Consider the following 24,954-nt stretch of genomic DNA (forward strand, 5'->3'; position numbering starts at 1 on the left):
CGGGCCATTTTTTATTAGATCTCGTCGATTTATTCCCACTCCACCTGCCCACGCGATCCCGCGGGCCATTTTACCGCCTCCCACTGAGCGAATCAGGTACCAGAAGCCGACACACCGTAACGCGAAAGCGACTCCATTGGTCACCGGACACCTAAACTATTTATGTGGGCCCCACTCGAGTACAAGACAAACGCGCGCCTCATCTTCGCGTGACACGTGGATCCCTGTTTCGTGGACAATTACATTTGCATACAAATATCTCTGCGGGGTTGGATCGTACGAACGGTCCAGATGAATTTGTGGGGCGGAACCGATGGACGTGAGCGGGCCCCGACACGTGGCGTTTAGCAAGCACAACTCCTAAAGCAAAATCCAGCGCCCTAAGTCCTATGCGAGCGGATGCAATAAAGCATCGTCCGATCCAGCCTCGTTTCTTCCTCCGTCACTCCGACCCCAATAACTTCCGGTATTATTCCTTCCAACCTCCATCTCCTTGTTTGTCGGTGCTGTTCCCGCTGACCGCCGTTAATCGTCCCGACGACGACGCCTCCGTCCGCCGTCCACTGTCCGTCTCCGGCGGGCCTCAGCTGGTGAGTTCGTCTGATTAGAGTTCTGATCCATCGAAAGTCCTGATTGATTAAAATCTTAAAGATGTAATTTTGAAGTCATTGCACTCCCATTTTTGGATGATTTGTTATCATTTGGGGTTTTATTTTCTTGTGTTTTCCTTGAAATTTGTTCTGGGCGGGTGCGGTTTCGATACAGTATAAGTGATCCAAGATGAAAAGGTTGTGGCTTTAGGTTGCGTTCTGGTTCCGAGGCGACTCATTTGGATTCCTTTTTTACTTTTGATGAAAAAAGTGAGGCTTTGTTTAAAATTTTGGCTTGAATTTCAGGCGCTGTGTGTATATTTCTTTCTTTTCTGCCCCTATTTTAGGATTTGAAGGATGATTTTTTTGGTAACAACTGTTACCATTTTTTGCCTGAAGAAAAAAGAGTTGGGCTTGTTCTTGTTGGTATTCAAGGAATTTGCTTTGCTTATATAATTAAAGGTGTGGGTTTTAGACTGGTATGAGTATTTGTCAGGGATTTGATTATAGGTCTGCTGGTGGAGTGCTAAGGTAAAATACCCAGTTAGAAAATTCTGTGTTAAGGTTATTAGGATTTGAATCTTCTTGACTTTTTTGTTTCCTTTTCAATTTGTTTGGTTGATTTTGGATCTGAGAAATTTTGGTGAGTTTAGTGGTTATGATGCCGTATCGGGGAGCATTGGTAACGTTTGTGCTGGTGACCATGCTTGATCCAATGCCTCATCCTTTGGCTGCTGTCTTCCTTCTCTACTGGTACTCATGCTGTCTTTTGCCATTACTAGTTCGCCTATTTGCTAATTTTTGCATCCATCTTATTCTAAACAATAAATGCAGTTCAATTATATCATTAGGGCTGAAAACAGATCGAATATGGATTGGATATTGATATATTCATATTTGTATCCATAGTTTTCAACGAATATGGATACATGTACAAATACAGATATTAAACGGATATCAAAATTAGTATTCATATTTGTTCTAAATGGACATGGATACGAATCGGATGTTAAGCATATCCATATTTGTTGTAATTGGATACGGATACAAATCGGATACTAAGCATATCCATATTTGTTGTAAATGGATACGGATACAAATCGGATATTAAACATATCCGTATTTTCTTATCCGAATACGGATATAAATTGGATACTTTTTTAGATGGTAATCAAGTGTGAGCAAAATTCAATGATGAAAACTAGTAATAAAGACACGATCATAAAGAAAATATTCAATTAAAAAATATAATTTTAATAAGCATTTATCGATAATATAAACTAACAGTTTTATAAAGAATATACTGCTCAAGGTTGCTTGTCACCGAAGTAGATGGGATCTATGGTGCCTCCAAGGCATCTTACAGCTATAGTCGGTTGCAATCGCTGGGTGGAAACTAAGAGATGGACGAGACCTTTAAAACCTTGGTTGCTTGAAGACGACAAAGAGAAAAGAGGGACGAAATGGATGAACGAGAGGCTTAAGCCTTTTAGGCATGCGGGATGATTCAAAGAATTTTATTTGAATCAGATATTCCGTATTTGGGTTACTAAAGTGATGGTCATCCGATATCTAGATTTTTTTAGTTTAGGTTTGGTTAATCACTTAATTGATTTCTTAATTTAACTTAACTTAAACTTTTTCTTTTTACTTACTCTTGCTATACGGATATTCGGATCCGGATCCTAATTCGGAAAAATCATGTGTATCCGTATCCGTCTCCGTATTCGGAAGATTTTGAACTAACTATCCAAATCCATATTCGAATCTGATCGGACCAAAAAAACAGTATCCGAATTTAATCCGAATCGGACACGAAAACGGATACGGTTGGATATGATCCGACCTGCTTTCAGCCCTATATACCATGTATTTAGCCTTCCCCCTATTATGGTTCCACTTTGCTTCAATAAGAAATTTATTTTAGTTTGTCTGATCTCAAGTTTTGCTGAGTTTGCATTGTGCATCTCCATTCAATCCTTTCTATCCCTTGTCTTCCCATCCTGCACCCTTTCTTTTATTGGGGGTTCTTCCATTTTTTCCTTTCCATTTATACAATAAATAAATTTCTCCATATCATGGGTTTTGGAGAGTTTTCACTCTTCTTTTGGCCCTCTCAGTGATCCTCAGTTGCCTTGATGGATATGCCATCTATTAACATGCTTCTGAGCTGTTTAGGCTTACTCTATCATGATATTTAAAATTCTGGAAAGCTTTCTTCTTTTTTCCATCTTCACCCATGAAGGGACATGTTTTCTTGTTCAACCTTTAGATGTTCTGTTTGTGTTGGAGTATTTTTTTTTCTTTTTTTTTTTTTAATCTGGTGTTTCAGTCTAATTTCGTGGGAATCACTACTGTTGCATTCTTGGTTGTGACTACTTTTGCTTCATCTTTTATTTATTTATTTATGCAAATCCAAGGATGTAATCTGCATGGCCAAAATGGTGGCTTGATTTGAAGTTCTGGTTTTTTTGCTGTCTGCCTGTTCAAGAACAGGAGGAATATTGTAAGATTTTAACCTAAATTGGAATATTGATTGATTGCTCTCTTTTCCCTTACAATTGAAATTGTTTGAGGCTTTCTGCAGATACAGACTCACCTATCCAATCTTTTTATGAAGCGCAGTGTTCATTGTGAGCAAAGCTTCATAGTGACTTTTAGTCTGCTTGATGAGTTGAATCATCATCTTAAAACTTCTGCACTTTTTGTGTTTTCAGCAGCCAGGTCTAGTGAAAGCAGCAGTTGCTTCATCTTACTTGGTGGAGCACCAATGTTTAGTGCCTGGCAACTTTATCAAATCCAATTTAGCCTTTTCCCTAAATTTGTGCCACTTTGGTGTGAATTCATGAAAATCGTTTCCCCATTTTGAGTTTTCTACTTTCATGTTTGTTATCAAGGGTGCATTCGGATGAGTGGTGTTTCTGTCATGCCCCTGATCCGGAACATAACATGGCCCATAAAATGTCACACCCCAGAATCTGGGACATAACATGACCATGCTACCGAGAGGTACAACTCACGGTAACACGAAGCCAACCATTACATATTAGCTTCCAAATCCATCACAAATAAAATATAATAATTAAAAGTTCAATTTCATCAACCATTAAATAAAATCAATATTAGTTTAGAGCATCTAAATCTAAACTTAAATACCAAACCCATAATCCTCAATATTCAAAAAATTATTAACTACAAATTTCATAGTCAATTAAAATACTAAAATTCTTCTACAAAATCGCCAAGCTTGCTAGTGCGACCTCCAAGCCTGGACCATCCTTCGTTTCTCTCAACCCTATTCGTCTGGAGAGAGAAAAATAAAAATAGAAATATATAAGTGACACAACTTAGTAAGTAAAATCCTATTTTATCTTATCGGATCAAGCATAAGTTTTTTCATGTTAATGCATCATCTAAGAAAAAAAAATATTACAAAATAAAGCATTTCATAGTACAACATATTAAAATAGTCATAAAGCTAATCATGTATGCATAAATAATTTATATTTTATAAATATGTTTTCAAGTTTATTTTGCAAATAAATATCTAGCCATATCATAGTTCAAAATATTGCTCACAGATATTTGTACTACGTTTACTTTATACCCATGACAAGGCCTCTGTTCGTAATCGACAAAGATTCTTATTTTGTATGCCAATTTTATATTCATTGGCGGGGCCTGTGTTCGTATGGATGCTAGCTCCGGATGTCAACTTTTTCAATTCTAGGGATCATACATAGCTATCTGAGAGTTTTTAGAAAACTTATATCTTTTTCTTAAAAGATATACATAAATAGATGAAAAATACTAAATGGCATGATCAGATTCATATTTCATAATAAAGCTATTTTCATTAAAATATTCATGAACTATTTTTTATAAAACATGATTTTTATAATACATATGTTGATCCATAATTTTAAGAAAACATAACATCTTTGTTGGCACTATCATATGCACGAAAAACATGATAATTTGAAAAAAATAATAAGAAGTGTAAGATCTACTTACCTCGACTGCCTTGGACTGTCAAACATCACTAGGCAAATCTGCTAAATCTATTTAAAAATATTAAAAGCGAGATTTTAATTTCTATTCGGTGATTTTAATTGAATTAAAATAATAAGAAAAGGAGATAGTTGGTCGGATGACAGTGTTCAGCGGCTTCGGACAAGTCAGGTCTAAGCAACTCAATCAAGGAGTCATAGGGTATGGACTCGATCAGGATCAAGGTCATTCGACAGGGTTCATCATTAGTAGGTTTCAAGGATACTTAATATGGTTGGGGGGATCGGTCTAGCAAGCGGCTCGGGCACCGGAGCAGTTTAGGGACTCTTTCCAAGGGTCAACTCGGGTCTGTAGAATAGGTAGATGGGACCCTTAGGATCCATGAGTTCTGTTTAGAGAGAGAAACATGTAGATGAGAGAGAAAGAAGAGAGAGAATATAAGAGAGAGGAAGAGACCCTTCTCTTCTTCTTATCTTCTTCTTTCTTAGCAAAATAGAGGGGGAAGGGAGGCAGGTTGATGACTGTCATGTTGTGGTCCGGCGAGGTAGTAGCATGCAGCGGTGGCTGCTAGCAGAGAGCGGCCTATGGCGGCGGCCGACTGGTTGAATTCAACCAAAAAAAAACACGGCTGAGCAGGGGGTCTATAATCCAATCAATACCAAGCACCAGTCGACTTGCCGGCGGCTGGAGCTCCAACATCTGGTCAGGCATAACAGCCGAAAGCCTCGATGACGAACACCGGTGGAGGCGGTGGTCGGAAAAAGGAGAAGGCGGAACATAGCAAAACAAGGGATCCTTTTCTTCGAGCAATTTTCAGCCCGATTCCAAGACGTGGCAAGAACAAAGAAAGGATAAGAAGATGATAGTGTTATCTCGACTCCAGAGGCGTCGACGACCCTGATTTCTAGCGAGCACAGTGATAGGCAACCGTGAACTCAATGAAAAAAGGAAGGAGAGGGAAAGAAAGGATAGAGCTTGAGGTGAAGGGCTAAGGGGGGTGGGGATGTGGTTATATAGAGGAGGCAAACCTCCCTTGGCTCTCGAAAGTCGACTCCCACCGGGAGTCGGACGGAGAAGAAGACTCCCTCTGTTTTACTTTTTTTTTTTTGATGTGAGCTTGGGCTAGGCCAAGCTCAGGTCAAGCTGGTCAAGCGGACCGGGCCATCACAGTTTCATTGGGTCCTTATATATTCAATACTTGTTTCTCCTTGATCTAGAGCAGCTTCCTTGAATGGCCTTCACTAGCCTGTCTATTCTAAAATCTCAGGCCTCCACAAGTAAGGTTGCAGGAAACTGCCACATAATTATGCCTGTGCTCAGGGGCGGCCCAATGCATTTGGGGGCCTAAGGCGAACTTTTTAAGAGAGGCTTTTTTTTTAATAATAATAATAATAATAATAATAATAATAAATTTTAATAAGTGCAAAATACTTTAAAAATTTATTTAAAAATAATCCATCTAGCTTTTTGAGATGCAAAATTGCTAATCAAACTTTTGTACTCAAGATTCATTAAAATACTATTTTCAATCGATAATATAGCTAATCCATTTAATCTTTCTTGTGACATAGTTGACCGCAAATAAGATTTTATCAACTTTAATTTTAAAAAACTTCTTTCAGCAGAAGCAACTGTTACAGGTATTGTTAACAATATCTTGTAAGCAATGCATGCATTTGGAAAAGAATCTGTTTTTTTAATAAAACTTAAAGTATCAATAGGGGCACTAGTTTCTATTTGTAAAATTTCTTTTAAAACGTTTAATTTTGAAAACAGATTAAGACCATTAATATCAGAATATTCACCGTGCTTTAAATAGTTTTCAAGATTAAGACAACACCTTTTCAAATTTTCTTCATTCAAAGATTTTAATTTTCTAAAATTAAACAAAAAATTAAAAATATCTTCATATATGGTGAATTGTTCAAACCTACTTTGAATTGAAGAAATAACTTAATCTACTATATATAAAAAGTAATCAATTCTAAAAGATTCTTCAGCTGATCTTGGTGTCTCATCATCAGTATTTTCATCAAATTATTTTTTTCTACGGATCACACGTTTTTCACGAAATGTAGGTTCTATTTTCATTTTATTTGCAATTTCTTTAGATGAATTCAAAGCATTCATAAATCCATTTTCTCTATAACTTTTTAAATAAGAAAGAAGACCTTTTAATTGATCTATAGCAACATCAATATGCATATCTTCAGATTGTAAATTCTTACTAACTGAGTTAACAACAAACAATATATCGTACCAAATATTCATGCCTAATAAGAATTCAAAATTTTCAATCTCATATGTAGCTAAGCATATGGCTTCACTCTTTATTTTAGGATTTTCACTAGTTTTCGCTAATTGAACTAAGGCATCTCTTATTTTAGGAGCTTGATGTTTAATTGCTTTGACATTTTCAATACGACTTTTCCAACATGTCTGTGACAAAAATTTAAGAGTTAAAGTAGATACATTATCTTGTAAAATTTTTCATCGTTTTGTAGAAGAAGAAAATAAGATATAAATTCGTTGTATCACTCCAAAAAAAGATATGACCTTAGGACATGAGTTAGCAGTATTACATAATACTAAATTCAAGTTATGACATCCACATGATGTGTAAAATGCTCTAGGATTTATATCTAATAATCTTCTTTGTACACCTTGATGTTTTCCGTTCATATTAGTTCCATTGTCATACCCTTGTCCTCTTATATCATTAACCTCAAGTTTATGTTTTTCTATTATATTTATAAGTTCATTAAAAATGCCCTTTCCAGAGGTATCATCTACTTCTAAAAATTTCAAAAAATATTTTTCTACTTTTACTGGACTTGTTGAAGTATCTACACATCTTAAAACTAGGATCATTTGTTCCTGATGGCTTGCATCAGGAGTGCAATCAAGTATTACATAAAAGTATTTTGCTTCTTTAATCTTTTTAATTATTCTAGCTTTAATTTCAAACGCTAATATTTGAATCAATTCATTTTGAATATTATGACCTAAATAATGATTGTGAATTTCACCATGTTGAATGCGTCGAACATGTTTTTGCATTACGGGATCAAATTCTGCAATCATTTCAATAAAACTTAGAAAATTTCCGTTATTGCTTTGATAGATCTTTTCATTCTTTCCTCAAATGTTAAATTATTTTTTGCAAGATTTTTTACGACAGCAATAATTCTCAATAGAACTTTTTTCCAATGATCCTTCTCTTGGTTTATTTGTTCTTGGAGACTTTTATCAATTGTCTTATTTTTTAGCAATCTCACTTCTATATCAATCCACCTATTCATGCTAATGATATGTTCATTAGTTGTTTCATGACTTTTAAGCTTGATACCTATATTTTTTCAATCCCTACTTTCTTCATTGACTAATTGACTCGTGCTAGACTTTGAATCAAATAATTTACAACAAAAATAATATACCCTATCCAAATCCTTCGAATACACTAACCATCTTCTATCATATTTTTCGCCATAATCTCTAATTGGACCTCTTTCCACTAATAGATCTCTCATCTCTCAACTTTGTATCAATATTTTTCCATTGACTAGGATCATATATATTTATAGAAATAGAACTAGTTTCATTAAACTCTATACTATCCTTATTTATCCTATCTTCATCTAATTTCTTATTGTGTTCTTCACTATATATTGTTTCAGTAGATATTTGAATACTACTATAAATCTGGTTGTCAATCTCATTTTGTTTCATTCTTTTTATGTCATCTTCCAACTCTATTTCGTTCTGAGTTGAACTTGATGTAGTGTTTTGTTTATTTGTGACAATAAATCTATCTAAAGCACCTTTTTGAGATTGAATGAATTTTTCGATTTTTCTTTTCTTTTTGAGTTTTTCATACCCACATTCAAATTTTCTATTAGACATTTGAATCTAAAAATAATATTATTAAACAAAACAATTAAGACAATCACTACAAACAAATCAAAATAGAATAGAGTTGAAAATGATAAAACCCAATATGTCAATAGAAGCGGTGCCGGACTCGACGACGAACTCAAGTCCCAACAAGCGGTGCCGGACTCAACGATGAACTCAAGTCCCGACAAGCGGTGCCGAACTCAATGGCGAGAAGGGGTGCCGAAGCTACTGTCAACTTTAATGGAGACCCTAGACATGAAAAGCTATTATCAATTTTGAAGAATAGACATAAAAAATTTATTCTCAAGAATCCGACAATAAAAATTTTGATGGCATTGAAATGTAAATAGTAAAGTGGAAATGGGTGCAAAATGGAGCTCCGTAACAGAGAGTACATCATGATATTAAGTTCAAGAATGTTAATTGTAGTTTTTACATCATTAATTGTAACACTAAAAACAAGGTACTAAACTTTTCACCTATTGAAAGGGGGAAATTAGCTAGAAATTAGCTAACCTAGATATCCACATCCAATAAAAACCCAAGAGAATCTGACTAGGGAAAGAACACAAACAGACACCTCTGGATAGAAAAAGTTGGTGTAGAATTATGCTTTATTAATCATTATCTACCCTTTATAACTACTACTTATTTAAGTAGCATTAGCAGTATAATACCAGCTGCAATTTGATTATAAAAAAAGTCTCTTCATCCAATAAAAACCATCAATAAGAGACTTAAGAGTATAAGACCACATTGACACATGTACCAGATATAAAAATAATTTCTATTCTCTCTTCCTCCTGGCTCCTGCACAACTATCAGAAACAGGGAAAGCATCAAACCCCAACTATCATACTCTCAACTTTTCCCTCTATTTCTATGATTCTATCTATCGACAAAGAGGTAAAAGGGGGGAACTAATGATTCAACACAACAAAGCACCAACGATTACTCGAGTTAAAAACGAAAAAAAAGCCCCCGTTGCCCCATAATCAAATGATTCAAAATTTCAAACCACAGTTCCTGGGCCTCGGCAGCCGGCACATTCTGCCCAAAAATTAAAGCCCCCGTTCCCCAGTTTTAGCGAAATTTTCCAACAATCTTTAAAATTATAGTCTCTATTACTATCCATTTATCAACAAAGGGGTTAAAAAATCAGAAAGAATAATGAATTAGGGCTTGTAAGCAGTAAGCTATGTCTGGACTCTCAACTCTGGAATGACAAATTGAAAGTTGAAACAGGGGCGGAGGGCGGAACTGGAGGAGAACTCACCTAGTCCCCTGACACCTGGAGAGGGCGGAGGGCCGAGAAGGAGAACTGGAGAAGAGACGCCGTCAAGAACCGAGTTATCGAGGAACGGAAAGCCGGGAAGGAAGAACTCTTGAGTCAAGAACCGAAGAAGAGCTGAGCTGCTGAAGGAAGAACTCAAGGATGAAGAAGAAGACGCCGTCCTCTTTGGTTATTTGGGATTCTGGTGTCGGTGACTACGGGCTACGGCTAAGATTTAAGAAGTAAGAAGACGGTGGCGGTGCCAGGCGGATGGTTGGATGGAGAAGACGGGCTACGCTGGGGCCTGGGCAGCTGGAGAAGACGGGCTATGGACGGGGGATGGCTAAGATGTCTTGTCCCATTACTCCCGTAAGTGGTAGGCCGTAACTCGTAAGCCCTATCCCCGTTGCCCGTTGGCCTGGATGCCGGTTGCCGGGCCGTTGGTCGCTGCCCGTTGGTCACTGTCCGCTGGTCGCTGGAGGAGGAGCTCTCCCAGAGGCGGAGGCCGGAGGCCTTCCTATGGTCCAAGGCCCTAGGCGACCGCCTCGATCGCCTAGGGCTCAGGCCAGCACTGCCTGTGCTTAGAAGCCCTTCCATGTTGCTTCCACCCTTGAGGTGATTTCGAAGCTCCATGTTTTTGCTGTTGAGCTTGCAGCATTTAGTGACTATAACAAATACGACCGTTACTCTGGTTATTCTTCAAAAAACAAAGTGATACTCCTGTTATTATGTTTGCTGTCTGTTTTCAATGTCTGTCTTATTAGATGTTGGACTTAGGATTACTTATATTAGAAGCTTCTTTCCTATTCTTGGTGCCCTATATTCCCTTATGGATGTCGCGTTTTCCTAATTGTGTTATTCTTCCAAATGCTCTACATTTCTTTGCATGTCCAATAAATTCTTAATAGCTTCAAATTTCTACTATCAGCTTACTGCATCTAGTTTCAGTATCTCATTCAATTCTACTTGTTCTTTGTAGGATTCTTGTTAAGACCTAAAAACTCAAGACTGATCATAGGTGTGATGGTGTGTATCAGAGTCATTCTTTTAAATAATATGTGATTTACAAGTTATAACATGCATAGGTTATTTAAGAGCAAGTTATTGTGGTCAAGCTTTTCAGAACTATGCTTCATAGTGCAAACTCACTTTTTTGTACTAATAAACAAGGTTTTCAATCTTGGTACTGGACCCCTTTGTAGTACCTCATCAGTACCGGTTGGTACGGTCAACTCTTATATTACTTAGTATATGCTAGTGGAGTCAGCACAACAAATGGATCATATGTCTATATGGGGATGTATTGAATCCCCTTACTTATCGGTTCCATGGGTTGGTATCAAAAACTTTGTTTCTAAATGTGCATATAGGAACTTAGGAAGATATAAATGGGATCCATCCAGTCCAACAATGGAGAACTAGTCATGCCATCAGATTTCCCATGCATGGGGGCCTTTTGTATTTATAAATTTTAATAAAACATTTTGTATGTCTGATGGTTATAATTTATATTTGAGCTATTAAGCCTAAGGTTTTAAATCTCCTGGGATGGGAGTGCCCCGGTTTCTTAATGGAACGGACACCCCGTTGTCCTGCCTCGTCCCGACAACAGTCCTGATCAAGAGTCCTATACGTATCCTATGTCTCTCTCCCCTTTTTATCTTTCCTTCTTTTCTTTCTTTCCTTTTCTTGTTTCCTTCCTTTCTTCCTTCTTTCCTCCCTTTTCCCTTGCCTTTCTTTCTTTTCTTTTTCTTCTTATTTCTTTTTCTTATCCCTTCCTTTGCTTCTTTCTTTCTTTTCTTTTTCTTCCTCTTCTCTTTCCTTTCTTCCTTCTTTTCTTCCTTTATTTCTTTTTCTTCTCCCTTTTTCTTCTTCTTGCCTTTTACTTTTCTTTTTCTTTATCTTTCTTCCTTTCCTTTTTTTTTTTCCTTTTTGTTCTTCTTTCTATGCATGAACGGGTTTCAGAGTCCCGACCCTATCCCAGTCCCATTTTCTTATAAGAACAGGATGGGACAGCTAGGATGCTTGTTGTCCTGCTGGGACTTAAAACCTTGATTAAGCCATGATCAGTTGATCTATTTTCTACTGCTCTACGTAGGAAAAAGGTGGGGTTGAGTTCCTATTCAGAACTGCAGTATTAAAAGTAACATAGAAATGAAACAATTCTATACTGGAGTTCTATTTTAACAAGGTTGAAAGAATAAGAATGTACAGAGAGAGAGAGAATGATGGGCGTAGAAATGAGTGAGAAAGGTAAAGCTGGAGCTGCTGGCATAAGCAGTTTAAGATGATTCACAGGTTAGTCAAAATATATGGAAGAGAGGAGAAGAAAAAAGGAAAAAAGAAATGAAATGGTGCTCCTAATAAGATGTCCTTATCCTGATGTCCTTTCAGATTTGCTGTGGTTTAGTGTTACCAATCAGGTTCATTTATTGGCCTTGATATCCGATCATTCTGTTTTCTTTTTGCTGTTATCCTGCTTCTTTTATTCTCCCTGTGCCTTGTTGATAGATATTTATATACTTAATGTTTGGCCTATCGATCTTAACTCAAAAATCTGGTTTTATCTACTGTGAGAAGTTTGTGGGTGGTTGAGGTAATTTTAAGATTGTGTTTGTAGTCCTGATATATATTATAAATTCATGGGTAACATGTGGTACACATGTTCTTTTCCTTGTTAGCCCATTCTCATATTATAAGAGCCTACTACTGAGCTCCACTTGGTGTGATGCCTCGTTCATAGGGTTGTGTGACTTGTAAACTTATTTTATTTGCTCAGTGGCTTCTTAGGAATGTGCACTCACTCTGCTTTCAAATTTCACGTGCACACTCTAATTGTACTCTCTTTTTGTCTCATATAGTAGGTATAAAAGAAATTTTGCTCTCTCTCTATAATTTTAAGCTTGCTGTTGGTAAAGTTGAATTTTGAGTAGTGTACACTCAAAGTAAAGAGAAATTCCCCCTTTTTTGCTCTCTTTACTTTCGAGCTTTCTGTTGATACAGTTGGATTAATTTTATGCATATGGAGTTCCACCATTTTACTAAATTTAATGTAGTATAATTCAAGATTACATTAATAATATTTCATTCTCTCGCAGAGAGGAAATTGGATCAGTCCATGCACAATACTGTTGAGGTACCAAAAAACTCATATTAGTAGGCTAGTTTCTAGATTATCTTTGAAGGGATGAAAGGGGGGAATTTACATAAACTGAGAGGTAATAAACTCTCTCTCAGTCTTATTGCTCTCCTCTGCACGACCCTTGTTGTTTGGGTATGGGAGAAAACCCCAAACCTCTCTACTTTCCTTCCACCTCCAGAGCAGTTTGATATATTTTCTTCAGGTATCACTTTCCATGCCATATCCATCTCCCTTTCAACTTGTTTTGGTTTAGTTGGCACGTGTTCATTCCCCTTCCAAATTTTGTGTTGGGGCTTCTTTTGTAGCAACAGTGGTTCCTGCACGAACTCCAATATCTCTCTCAGAAAATAAAATTGAGACGCCATCTGCAAAGGAAGATTTGTCAGCCATACGCAGACCTGTAAATGCATTACCTGATGAAGGAGGGAAAGTTGTTGTTCTTCCACAAACAGGTTCCTCGATGAGGAGCTCATCGGAGAAGAAAGATAAGGGTAAAGAATCAAAAAACATGCCTGTCGAAAAAAAAGGTGATTATTGCTCTGTTCTTGTTGTTCCTTCTTTCGTTGGTATCTGATTTTTTTTGGATGTGTAATTATAATGATAATTTGCTTGCTAGGAATGTATACCGATTCTTCACTATCAGTTAAAGCTATGCCTATGTCTGTTCTGATTTTTTAATCAATTTTATTTTCTTGATATTGATCCACTCCCCAAGTTTCAATTTATTCATTAACACAGTTGGGCTGAGTATCTTGTTTATGTGTAATTATAATATATGCAGAAAGAAATGCATTTATACATATATACATTGAATTTGCATGTACGAATGTATATTTTACATAGTATTTAAGTACCTATCTGTGTGCGCCCCGGCGCCCATGTGCGTTATGGGTTCATGCAAGTTACTCAGAATGATTTTTTCTGTCGAAGTTTGTTTCTTCAGAATTGTGAGCATCATGCAAGAACCTTACAGACTGGATTTGTTTTTTTTTTAGTAGAGTGTAATTATGCAAAGGGAAAGTGGGTGGCAGACAAAAGACGACCATTATATTCTGGTTTTGGTTGCAAGCAGTGGCTTTCACAAATGTGGGCATGCCGGTTGATGCAACGACCTGATTTTGCCTACGAGAGCTTCCGCTGGCAACCACAAGGTTGTAATATGCCAGAGTTCACAGGATCTGAATTCTTGAGAAGGTATGTTTATCTAATAAGTATATTTTATAAAAATCATTTGCAATTTTTATTAAGCTAAATGGATTATTTGGTAGCCGTCGAGCATATTGTATGCATTGTTTTGCGACAGAATTTTATGCTATTAAAATTTGGTGTTTGATTTCCAGGATGCAGCACAAAACAATTGCTCTGGTTGGGGATTCATTGGGAAGGCAGCAGTTCCAATCCCTGATGTGTATGGTCACTGGTGGTAATTATAGCCCGGAAGTGTTAGATGTTGGAGAGGAATATGGCCTTGTTATAGCACCTGGGGCCATACGACCTAACGGTTGGGCATATCGATTTCCAAGCACCAATACAACCATTCTATTCTACTGGTCCGCTAGTTTATGCGAGTTGGAACCTTTGAAGGAACAGGATCCGGCTACTCATTATGCCATGCATCTTGACCGCCCTGCAATATTTTTAAAGCAGTATCTTCATAGGTTTGATGTTCTACTACTTAACACCGGGCACCATTGGAATAGAGGCAAGTTTACAGCAAACAGATGGGAAATGTATGTTGGTGGAAAACCCAACACCGATAGAAAACTTGCACGGATTTGGAACGCCAGAAATCTTACTGTCTATAGTGTTATCAAGTGGCTTGATGCGCAGCTTCCACAACATCGTCAATTGAAAGCCTTTTTTAGGACAATATCTCCAAGGCATTTTGTCAATGGAGATTGGAATACCGGGGGAAGCTGTGATAATACCATCCCGTTGGCAGGCGGAAGCGAGGTTCTGCAGGATGGTTCGAGTGATACCGTTGCTGAGGGTGCAGTAAGGGGAACGAGGGTGAAGCTCTTGGATATTACTGCTTTGTCACAGCTGAGAGATGAGGGACATATATCCAAATATAGCATTAAAGCCTCAACAGGGGTGCATGATTGCTTGCATTGGTGCCTTCCAGGTATACCTGATACATGGAATGAAATACTTTATGCACAGGTGTAGGCTCATTTTGGTGATGCATGCATATTGCAGCCACTCTCCTATGCTGGGTACCCAAAATATTTGCTATGTGGGGGGTACTCCTAATGAACACACTATCGAAAAAAGGCACCAAGGAAGATCTTGTGAGAAGCACTGTATTGCAACATTTTTCAAGGCCGAGCACCTATACTTCTGCGCTATCTTTTATCTTACATTTCATACTAGAAGATTCTTGATTGAAATCGCCTCCTAAAATTGTTAGTATTTTCTGGCTCAACTTTCCTGGAGGAAATGTTTTTGCCGTCAACGAAAAGCACAATATGTTTCTGAGAATGATGCAGAAGGCACTCTAGCAGTGGTGTATATTTTAGTTGTATAGTTCAGGTTTTTCAAATTATGAGGTCTCGCAAATTGAAAGCCTATTTGTGAGCCTGTATTTTAACTCTATCATCAGAGATTGGGACTAGATTGCTTGTATCACTGTCAACAGTTTGGTGCGAGATCCTTGCAGATTCTGTAAACATATGAAATTTATTGGGTTACCAACTTGTCTTAAGAAGCATCCTTTTTGTTTCTTTTGATCAGTGCATGCAAGACAATGCTAAATTTATTCATCTCAATTTTGCTAGATCATGTTGACAGGTTATGGCATTTCGTTACAGTGGAGGTTTAAATCTTGCAGTGTTTGTGGAAGCTTGTTTTTGCCTTCCAAACAACACTATGATGGCATATTTGTTGTGAGATACTATCATGTTATTAACTCTGAAATTATACTATTCAGATGCCTATACTATTTCTGTTTTTTGGACATTTGTCTGCCTTTTTGGCTCTGCAACATCTGTGCATTGTGACAATCCAGTTGTGGTTAGAACTTTATGTTGTCTTAGATCAGATAACATTGGTCTTTTGCTTGTCCTTTTTAAGCCATGGCCATATCAGCCTAACCACACCTTAGTGTTCCATTAGACCCATGTACATGAGCACAATATTAGTCTAGCATGAAAAGAATGGCAGTGAACACAACATTAAATCTGGATAACTACACCACAACCCAATGGTGGTCGGAAAGGTCTCAATCAAGCCGAGAACGAGAGCAGCAGCACCAGGGTGGAGAGATCGTGTAGGTGGGAAGAGGCTACTCGAGGAGAGGAGGAGCAAACAAGTAACAGGGCTGGATATTCTCTCCCTATTCTGCGGTATAACAATTCAGCTGGTTTGAAACCATGGAATAGAGATATACCATCGGCACGGATTTATCCCATGTCAGAAACTAATGGTATTCTCCCTCTCTTCCCATCCAAAATGGGTGTTTGGTAGTACAACCGGATAATAAGGGCCTTATTCCGCCCTTGCAACGCTGTGCAAACACACCATGGTATTTGGTTGCAGAATAAGTTGGGGGAGGGTTATCCCTGCATCGACGAACCAATTGGTTTATTTTATGGACGTTTTTCGGTATTTGGTTGAAGAATAAATATGAATAACTGCATTTAATACATATTGAACTTTGCAGAATTTGGATTCTATCACAAAGACTGAACCATATTCTCACTTTTTGTTGGAACGTCTATGGAATGGATAAGGGTGAAATAGTCATTGAAGGAAATTGGGATAATCTTATTCTGCATCGTAAGTCTATTTCACCATTTAGCTCGGGCCATGTTATAAGTTCCAAATCTTTGGTATTTGGCAAGAATTTGCAGGTATAACGTTCCCCAACTTATTCCGCAACCAAACACCTAGAACTCCAAAATTCTAACTTATTTATAATATATGCTTTCTTTGAACTAAGAACAGGTTTACAGTACTCCATGCAAATTTGCCAGGTATCCTTGATCCTCTATGAGATGAGGGGCTACATGGGAGCTTTCCAACCATAGTCATCGTTTTCATTTTACCGGCATATGTGAGGTTAAAAATGGTTGTTTAATGGGAGCTTGCATTAGTATTAATTTGCATCATAGAATAAGTGGAGAACAAAAATAACACATTGTACTCCTTCACTCCCCATAAAGCTTTAATTTTTTTTCCTCAAAAACTTGCATTAAATCAATATATCTGCTTCTTTAAGTTCCTTACAACTTTTTCCCTTGAAACTCACACTTTTTAGTATTCACCAGAAAAAAGAATGAGAAAAGAGATTTGATATCCTCCAATTAGTCTCAACTCCGTACAGTTTCAAGGTCAGGAAACAAAAAGTTAGCAGAGAGAACTTGACATGCTGCCCTATCCTAGCCTGCTTCTGGCCTGCATCAGCTATCCACTTATTCCCTTTACTTCATATAACCTATACAGGATGCTGACCACCACCATCACTTTCATCTGTCAAGGGGCAAGGTTCAGGTTCAGGTTGCTTCCAAAGAACCCCATCTTTCAGATATCACTCAAATGTGTTGCAAATCAGGAGCCATTTCTTCCCTCCCATGCATTTAGGGAAGGCTAATCAACCAGCCGACAAATTAGCTAGCAGAGGAGTTATTGAAGCTTACATCTCCCTTTCTTCCATGCCTCAAGATATAAAATTTCTGGTTCAGGCAGATGCAGTAGGAATCTGTTTCGTTAGAACATAATCAGAAAAATCTTCTTCAATGCAGTAAAGAGTGTGTGGACTGTGGAGGATCACATAAATTTGTTTTTCCAGACTTTGGTGCCTCCTAGATCTTATGTTTCGGGAGGATCATAGAATCACAATACACAAATTGACTTCGCCTAATAAATTCAGTTGCTTACAGCTACCTACAGTGACTTGTTTTGTTCCAGACAAACTTGTTGAACACAGTGCATAGATACAGGGGCATAACACCAATCCAACTAGTGTCTTCATTTCTCAGGAGTCCTACACTATGACACCAGCCTAAGAAATAGCAGAAGCCCTGAGTCAAACATCCAATACACCACCATATAGGATCTTTTGTATTGTTCTTCAGATTTTAGCTAAACAAAGACCTAATCATAAATGACCATTGCATTACCACTTCCTGGAGAAAAAGCAATCTCCCAGGATCAGCCTTAAAAAATCAAGGAGCCTAGCCAGTAGAGCAGTAGGCCAGATACAAGTAGCTCTATTGTAAGCACCCTCACCAGAGAGGAAGCTGGCATGCTAGCTCCCTTCACGGCGCACGAGTGGCCTGAAATCCACACAGATGGGAGACCCGATATCGGATATCAAGGAGGCAGGGTTGGTGCCAATCAGCCATAAGATGGCAGCAGCCATCGATTTTGATATTCAGCTAAGAGGGCGAGGAAGGCCGGTGCAGCCGGTGCTCCAGCGGAGAATGATAATTCGTAGCAATGCTGCAGTTCACTGAACTTGGAAGACATGGTGATTGGACAAAGTACAGAAAGTCTATACCAGAAAATCAACTAACAAGAAAAATGATGCTCACTAAAAGGAATAACCTACATCACTTTAGTGAACTCTTAAACCAGCTCCTTGATCCCCACTTTGGATGGGAAAATGTCAGTAGTAGTACATCGATTACAGTTGACATTCAAGTAGGTAAATCAGAAAGAACTGTTTCTGTATTCTTTTCGATTTTCTACTAAATAGTTTCGAATTCCAGCAGCCTCTTGAAAAGAGAATGCTAATAAAGTATATGAATCAAACTCTCCCCCCCACTAGCGCAAGATAGATAGATAGATAGAGAAAGAGTAAATGAGCCAAAGAATGGATGCAGGAAGCTGCTTGTGTCCATGCTTTCATTGAGCTTCTGTTAAACTATCAAATTTCATTAATTTTCAGGCTGTCAGTTCTATTTTGGGCTCATGAAACATAATTGGTTGTGTCAAAGCAACACAATTATGTGAAAGACGTAGAGACATTGTTAGCGAACACCAGCAGCACCAGCACAACAGTATCAGGAGAGGAATTCGCTCAACTAGTAGATCAAAAAAATATCCAAAATGATGCACAAGAGAACTTGGAGGGGGAAAACGACAAAGCTAAAAATTCCTCATGCTATTGCAGTCTAATTGGCATGAAGCCACAGAGCTCAGAGAGTGGAACGAAGCTGTAACTCCCATTCAAAGCATTAAACTACAAAAAAAAGTTGCCAAGAGAATTTGTCAGATAATAAGAAAATCTAAGCATATTGATAATAATAGAACCGAGTGTGGTTAGCTTTAAAACTACAGAAGCAGCACAACTTTGCAAGAAATGGCATCATCAAACTCTATTCACATGTTAATCAGATAGATATCAAGCACTATAAAGGTGCTCGGCAAGGCAATGGTCCCATAAGACTTATATACACCCTAATAAATAAAATAACAGGAAGAAAAGATGATTTGGTTGCAGTTTGCTAACAAGATTGCAACAAAAAGCTGATCAAGCAAGACACTATTCACCTTGCAGTCTTCATTTTGCAAGGCACTGGTTTAGATAGGAAGGGAACTCCCAGGGGCTTGTTGTGAAACAAAAGCCAGGCCTTGCATCAACCTAAAAATCTCTGCTGTATCATCAAGATAATATTTGGCTTTGCTCGGCTTACGACCAACTGTGCAAGCAAACACTTCGGCGTTAGGGGCGAGACATGGCCCAGTTGTAGCAGTGCTGATCACTTCAAACATATCCTCATCAGACCGGTCATCACCAATACAAAGAACGAAGTCCGCCAACAATCCTCTCTCCTGCATGGTGGAAAGCAGGCGCTCAGCTACAACGCCCTTGTTCACACCCTGTAACCATAATTAAATCATTAATTAATTCAATAATGTAGACCTCCGAGTTATGATGTCTAGGGATCTAGGCCCCAAACCTGTGGTTTCACCTCAACATTGTTTGTTCCACTCTTCACAGAAACAGGTTCATTGGCAAGGACACTTTCAAGATGGTCGAGAAGTTCCTTGGCTTGACAAGATCCAAAATCAGGATCGGCATCCTCATAACACCAGACAAGTGCAGTCTCTTTGTCTTCAATGGTTGAACCGTCAGTTGTTTCAGTGTACAGCCTCATAACAGGCTCTGCAATTTGTTTCCAGCTACAATCCGTCACAGGAACACATGTTTGCCAATCAGCATCTCTCCTTAGCCTGAAAATAGACATAAAAAATGGTTATTAACTCCATCAATTATAAAGTAAAATTCATGGTCTAAGTATTAACAAAATATTGCTGACTAAATACCTCAAAAAGTAGCCATGCTCTGCAGCCATTCCCAGATTCTCACAAGGAGAAAACCACTCACTTAGCTTGCCTCGACTTCTCGCACTAACCAGAAAAACGGTGTTGTTTTTGTCACGACACAAGGTGTTTAATATTTCAATAGACTTGGGGCATGGGCTCTTCTTGATGGATGCCTGTGGCATCAAAGTACCATCATAGTCTAAAAGAATGGCACGGGTTCTAGTTCTCCTGTATGCTGAAACAATATGCTCCATTGCAAGCTTCCTGAAGTTAGGATCGAGGGCCACAACTCTAAATCCCAACCCAAACCCAATACCCCAGCACCTCCTCCTGCTATGATCCCTACAGGTCCTTCGCAAGTCCTGCAGAAAACTGTTTGCCCAGTAGCCGACGTCATGCGTGCTTACATACCTGTAGTGCTTCTCGTGCCGCAACTGCTTCTCTCCCTCAGCCATTTCCAAGGCAGAGACCATTGAATCGGTCACTGCATCAATATTCCATGGGTTCACTCGGATGGCACCACTCAAAGAGGGCGAGCACCCTATGAACTCTGAAACCACCAACATGCTCTTCTTCAGGGTCGATGAGCTGATGTGCAAGACTTTATTCAAGTTTTCATTCCCCTGCCGAGCAATGACATACTCGTAAGGGATAAGATTCATACCATCCCTCACCGCTGTCACCAAACAGCACTCCGCCACCACATAGTAAGCCATTCTTTCGTAAAACTGGAGAGGCTTATCAATCAAGATAACTGGTTTGTACCCAGGCTGGCCAAAGGCCTCATTAATCCGTTTTACCATTGCATTGCTCTCTGTCTGGACTTCCTTCACGTCCTTCCCTCGCCCCCTCGCAGGATTGGCGATCTGCACCAAAACCACCCTGCCCCTCCACTCTTCATGCTGCATGAGGAGTTGCTCAAAAGCCAGCAGCTTTAAGCTAATCCCCTTAAATATATCCATGTCGTCAACTCCAAGCAGCATTATCCGATCTCGATCACAAAACTGCTTGATAAGCTCAGCAACCTTCACCTCAGTCTCCGGAAGGCTCAACACAGAACCGAGCTGGCCCATATGAATTCCAACTGGAAGTATCTTGATACTGACAGTCCGACCATAATACTCTAGCCCAATGTAACCCCGCTTCGATTCGTAGGTCAGACCAAGCATCCTACTACAGCATGACAAGAAATGGCGGGCATAATCGAAAGTGTGAAACCCGATTAGATCGGAATTCAGGAGGGATCTCAGGAGTTCTTCCCTTACAGGCAGCGTCCTGTAGATTTCGGACGAAGGAAAGGGACTGTGGAGGAAAAAGCCGAGCTTCACCCGATTGAAACGCTTCCTGAGGAAGGTGGGGAGGATCATGAGGTGGTAATCATGGACCCATACAAAATCATCATCTGGGTTGATCACCTCAAGGATCTTATCTGCAAAGATCTTGTTAACCGAAACATAAGCTTGCCATAGGCTACGGTCGAAGCGGCCGCCAAGGTCAGGGGAGAGGGGAAGCATGTAGTGGAAGAGGGGCCACAACTGCTGCTTGCAGAAGCCATGATAGAACCGGGATAGGAGGTCGGCAGGGAGGAAGGCTGGCACACAATTGAAGGTCTCGAGAAGGATTTTGGCAACCTCATCCTGCTCGGAAAGTGGGATCTCCTCCCGGAGGGAGCCGATATAGATGAATTCCATGTCATTATGGTCACCTATACTGTCCTTGACCTGGTGGAGGATGGAATCCTGGTCCCAGGTGAAGGACCAGCCCCCACCTTCGGGCTGGCGGGCAGCACGAATTGGGAGCTGATTGGCTACAATGATTGTGCGGTCACGGGGCGATGGGGAAGCCAGTTCCGACGACGAATTGGAAGCAGCGTCATCGGATTCATCTAGGTCGGGGACTATACCGGGGGCCGTCACAACCCGAGGGATGCGGCGGCCGATTCGGCCAAGGGATGGGGACTCGCCGGAGGCCACCTCCAGCAGATTGGTGTAGGATTTCGACACCATTGCTGCTGACGATCTAAGTCTATGAGATCGAAAGCCCAAATAAGGAATTCAGGAGAGTCAGGATTTATAAAAGGGGAGTTCCAAGATGGGTTTTTTCTTATCCAAAGCCTAGCAAAGCTCAACAAGGAAGCACCAAGTTCCCCTTTTTTCCTCTTTTTGTTACTAAAGTCAGTTGATACAAGCAAGAATTCCGGTCAGGAAAGCCCAGGTAGGGGGTTTTCATGATTTTTTGTGCTTTCTGAGACGGGAAAACCATAGGAAGAACAGGGGATAAGGATCCAAGAGGCGTTCCGTCTCGGAAGAGTTAGGGTTCAAAGAATCACGCAAGTAAGAAGGCCAAACTAAGAAAGGAAAGGATCAAGAGCAAGAAATCACAAAATGGATAAAATTTCGAGAATTTCGGCAAGGAATCGAATCAGAGCATGATAAAAAAAAAAAACCCCACCTTTTTCCAACAAAAGAACAAACCAGAAGGAACAGAAGAAATCAAACTCAAACCAACCATATACCTCCGATTGAAGACTAATCCACAGCTCTCGAAATCAAGAAAACTTAGGGGAAGTTCCAGAAGAAACTAAACGACTATTGAAATTCGAGACACCACCAGATCCTTCCCACCACGATCGAGAAGGAGAGAGAGAGAAAGAGTGGTCTGATCTCTTGCTGCGGGCCGCTGCGGTTTTATTCCGACAAGAAGCTGGGATTAGAATTCAAAAATATTATATTCTTAAATAACTTCACATTGGTTTACGGAACAACGCATACAACCTTATATGTGGACTACGAAGGATCTTCCGTCCTTTCATACTTCCAAACCAGGTATCCGTTCATCAGAAATGTCGAATTCGAATTTTTTTTTAAAAAAATGACGCCTATGCATGACGGCTGGCGCTAGGTTGTTGTCTCATATCCGCATATACAATTCTATGCGGACGTTTAGGAGGACGGTGGTGTCGCCTCGAAATATCCGCGGGCGAGCGGATTAGGCTTACGCGGGGCCCACCTGCGGGGCCCACCGCAGGTGCCTCCGCCTGATCGCCTCCCACCGAAACGTGTCTCTACCCTGACCGGCCACGGCGCGTGTGCACGTACAGCTGTCCGGTGCTCACGTGGCGGTGCCACCTCACTCTGGGCCCTTGTGGGGCCCGGCGCGAGAAGAGGCGTCACTGAGCCACGTGCACTGGTTAACTTGCTATGGATCCTCTGTTACTCCCAAACAGCAAATACACACACGAGCCTCGCAGTCCCTACTTGATGATGGGTACCGATGTGGGACCCGCACGTCAATGCACAGTGGAAGGCCCGCCCCGTCCCCACCGTCTCCTGCTTTTGTGTTGGGTGGAGGACAGCTGATCCCGGAATCCGGGGAAAGGACAAGAAAAGGGCGCTTCCACCACCCTCGGTGAAGGCGAGGGGAGAGAAAATGGGTTGGGAGTCAAACCGGATAAGGATGATGGAGTTATTATTATATCTATTATTTTTTTTAATTTGGAAAATTTTTAATATTATATATTATTTTTTAATCTCGTAACGATGGGGTTGCTAAGGATGGGAATGTGGGAGGGCTATCCGTAGCTGTGTCGGCTTCCTATTTGATAGCCTAGCCTATGGATAAGGCTCCAATCTTTTCCTGTTTGCCGATGGACTAATAAATTTTTAATAACTTTGTGGGGCTTTTGAGATAAGTTTGAGAGTAAAGTTAGCACTCGTTTGCATAAAAATAATGGACGGAATGTTATATATTTAATTGATGGAAAAAAATAAGTTTGTTCTTGGTCTTAGTTCTGGATTAAAGTAACAATTTCTGTCAGCAACTTCATTGTGTAGAGTTCTGCTTTAAGCCTTTTGTTATCATCTTATGTTTCCATGAAATTTGATATTGAATCTGTGGGTCGATTGTGTGCATAGCTATCTCATACTATGATTTTCCCACGGCTCTGCCCTGTCATCTTCCTATCAATGGATAATGATGCTTAAAATGAAATGATAACGATGCTATGGTGGTTGAGTGGGTTCGAGGCCGGTATATCTTGACGGACAGGCAGTTATTGCTTCGGAGACTTGCGAAAGGATGTGACTCCTTTTGGGCCACTCATGTTTATCAAAAGATGAACGGTGTGGCTGGCTGGATGGCCTCCTTTGCGGCGTATCACTTTATAGAATTCTTTTAGGAAAACCAAGCAAATGTTTCTCGTTGTTGGCTTCTTTTTTCTGTTTTTGTTGGCTACACGCATGCACGTTTCGTGTGAGGCGTTACTGTACCAAAAAAATTGATTATATTTATCATAGTCCTTAGTAACTAATGTTATAAATCTCTTAATAGTATTTTATTATTTTATATTAAATTTTAAATTAATGGTTTTCTATTTATTTTTATTATTATTTTTTTTTTTGGGGGGGGGGGGGGGGTAAAAAATAGGAGGGGAGAGAGGATAACCTCACCCGCATAGCAGCCCCTACTGCCCCTCCCTCTACCAGAAAATGTTCGATGCAGGCTGCAAATTTTCACGTACCCTCCCGACATATGGGCTCCACGTGTGAGTACATCACCCCAGTGCTACCTTAGTACCAGCAGACTAGTAGCGTTCCCATCGGCAGCGTCCAGGCATGGAGCATCCGGTCCTCGAATTTTAATTAACGTCCGCGCGTTTCGAACCTGGACCACCCTGGTGGAGGCCAACGCCCCGTTCAATCTGTGCTACCACCTTGGTGGCAATGGTTTTATGCTCTGGTGCAAACGGTCGATAGTGATTTATTTTCAAG

At 39.7% G+C, this 24,954-nt stretch overlaps 2 protein-coding genes across 15 annotated transcripts; one reads left to right on the plus strand and one right to left on the minus strand.

Annotated features, from left to right (window-relative positions):
• The first annotated feature begins 389 nt into the window (after positions 1-389).
• Positions 390-15,689, plus strand: LOC103706805 (protein trichome birefringence-like 14). 11 transcript variants are annotated; one of them, XM_088714235.2, is made up of 6 exons: positions 390-590; positions 1,244-1,343; positions 12,870-13,115; positions 13,219-13,440; positions 13,909-14,107; positions 14,254-15,689. In XM_088714235.2, exons 3-6 carry the CDS (start codon positions 12,959-12,961, stop codon positions 15,080-15,082), a joined length of 1,407 nt encoding a protein of 468 aa, XP_088570361.1. In that variant the 5' UTR covers positions 390-590; positions 1,244-1,343; positions 12,870-12,958; the 3' UTR covers positions 15,083-15,689. The 11 variants fall into 11 exon arrangements, with proteins under 11 accessions (XP_088570361.1, XP_088570368.1, XP_088570362.1 ...); XM_088714242.2 differs by having other exon boundaries at positions 13,225-13,440; positions 13,912-14,107; XM_088714236.2 differs by lacking the exon at positions 1,244-1,343 and adding an exon at positions 10,751-10,797.
• A 1,384-nt stretch (positions 15,690-17,073) lies between these two features.
• Positions 17,074-22,972, minus strand: LOC103706802 (alpha,alpha-trehalose-phosphate synthase [UDP-forming] 6-like). 4 transcript variants are annotated; one of them, XM_008791042.6, is made up of 4 exons: positions 20,186-22,972; positions 19,819-20,092; positions 19,409-19,738; positions 17,074-17,586 (listed from the first exon to the last, which is right to left on the minus strand). In XM_008791042.6, exons 1-3 carry the CDS (start codon positions 22,189-22,191, stop codon positions 19,439-19,441), a joined length of 2,580 nt encoding a protein of 859 aa, XP_008789264.1. In that variant the 5' UTR covers positions 22,192-22,972; the 3' UTR covers positions 17,074-17,586; positions 19,409-19,438. The 4 variants fall into 4 exon arrangements, with proteins under 4 accessions (XP_008789264.1, XP_008789263.1, XP_008789262.1 ...); XM_008791041.6 differs by having other exon boundaries at positions 17,074-17,612; XM_008791040.6 differs by having other exon boundaries at positions 17,074-19,097.
• Positions 22,973-24,954: the final 1,982 nt, after the last annotated feature.

Source organism: Phoenix dactylifera, chromosome 18 (assembly GCF_051530095.1).
Source record: "Phoenix dactylifera cultivar Ajwa chromosome 18, Ajwa_hap1_PhDact_Kaust_v1.1, whole genome shotgun sequence".
Lineage (NCBI taxonomy): Eukaryota > Viridiplantae > Streptophyta > Magnoliopsida > Arecales > Arecaceae > Phoenix > Phoenix dactylifera.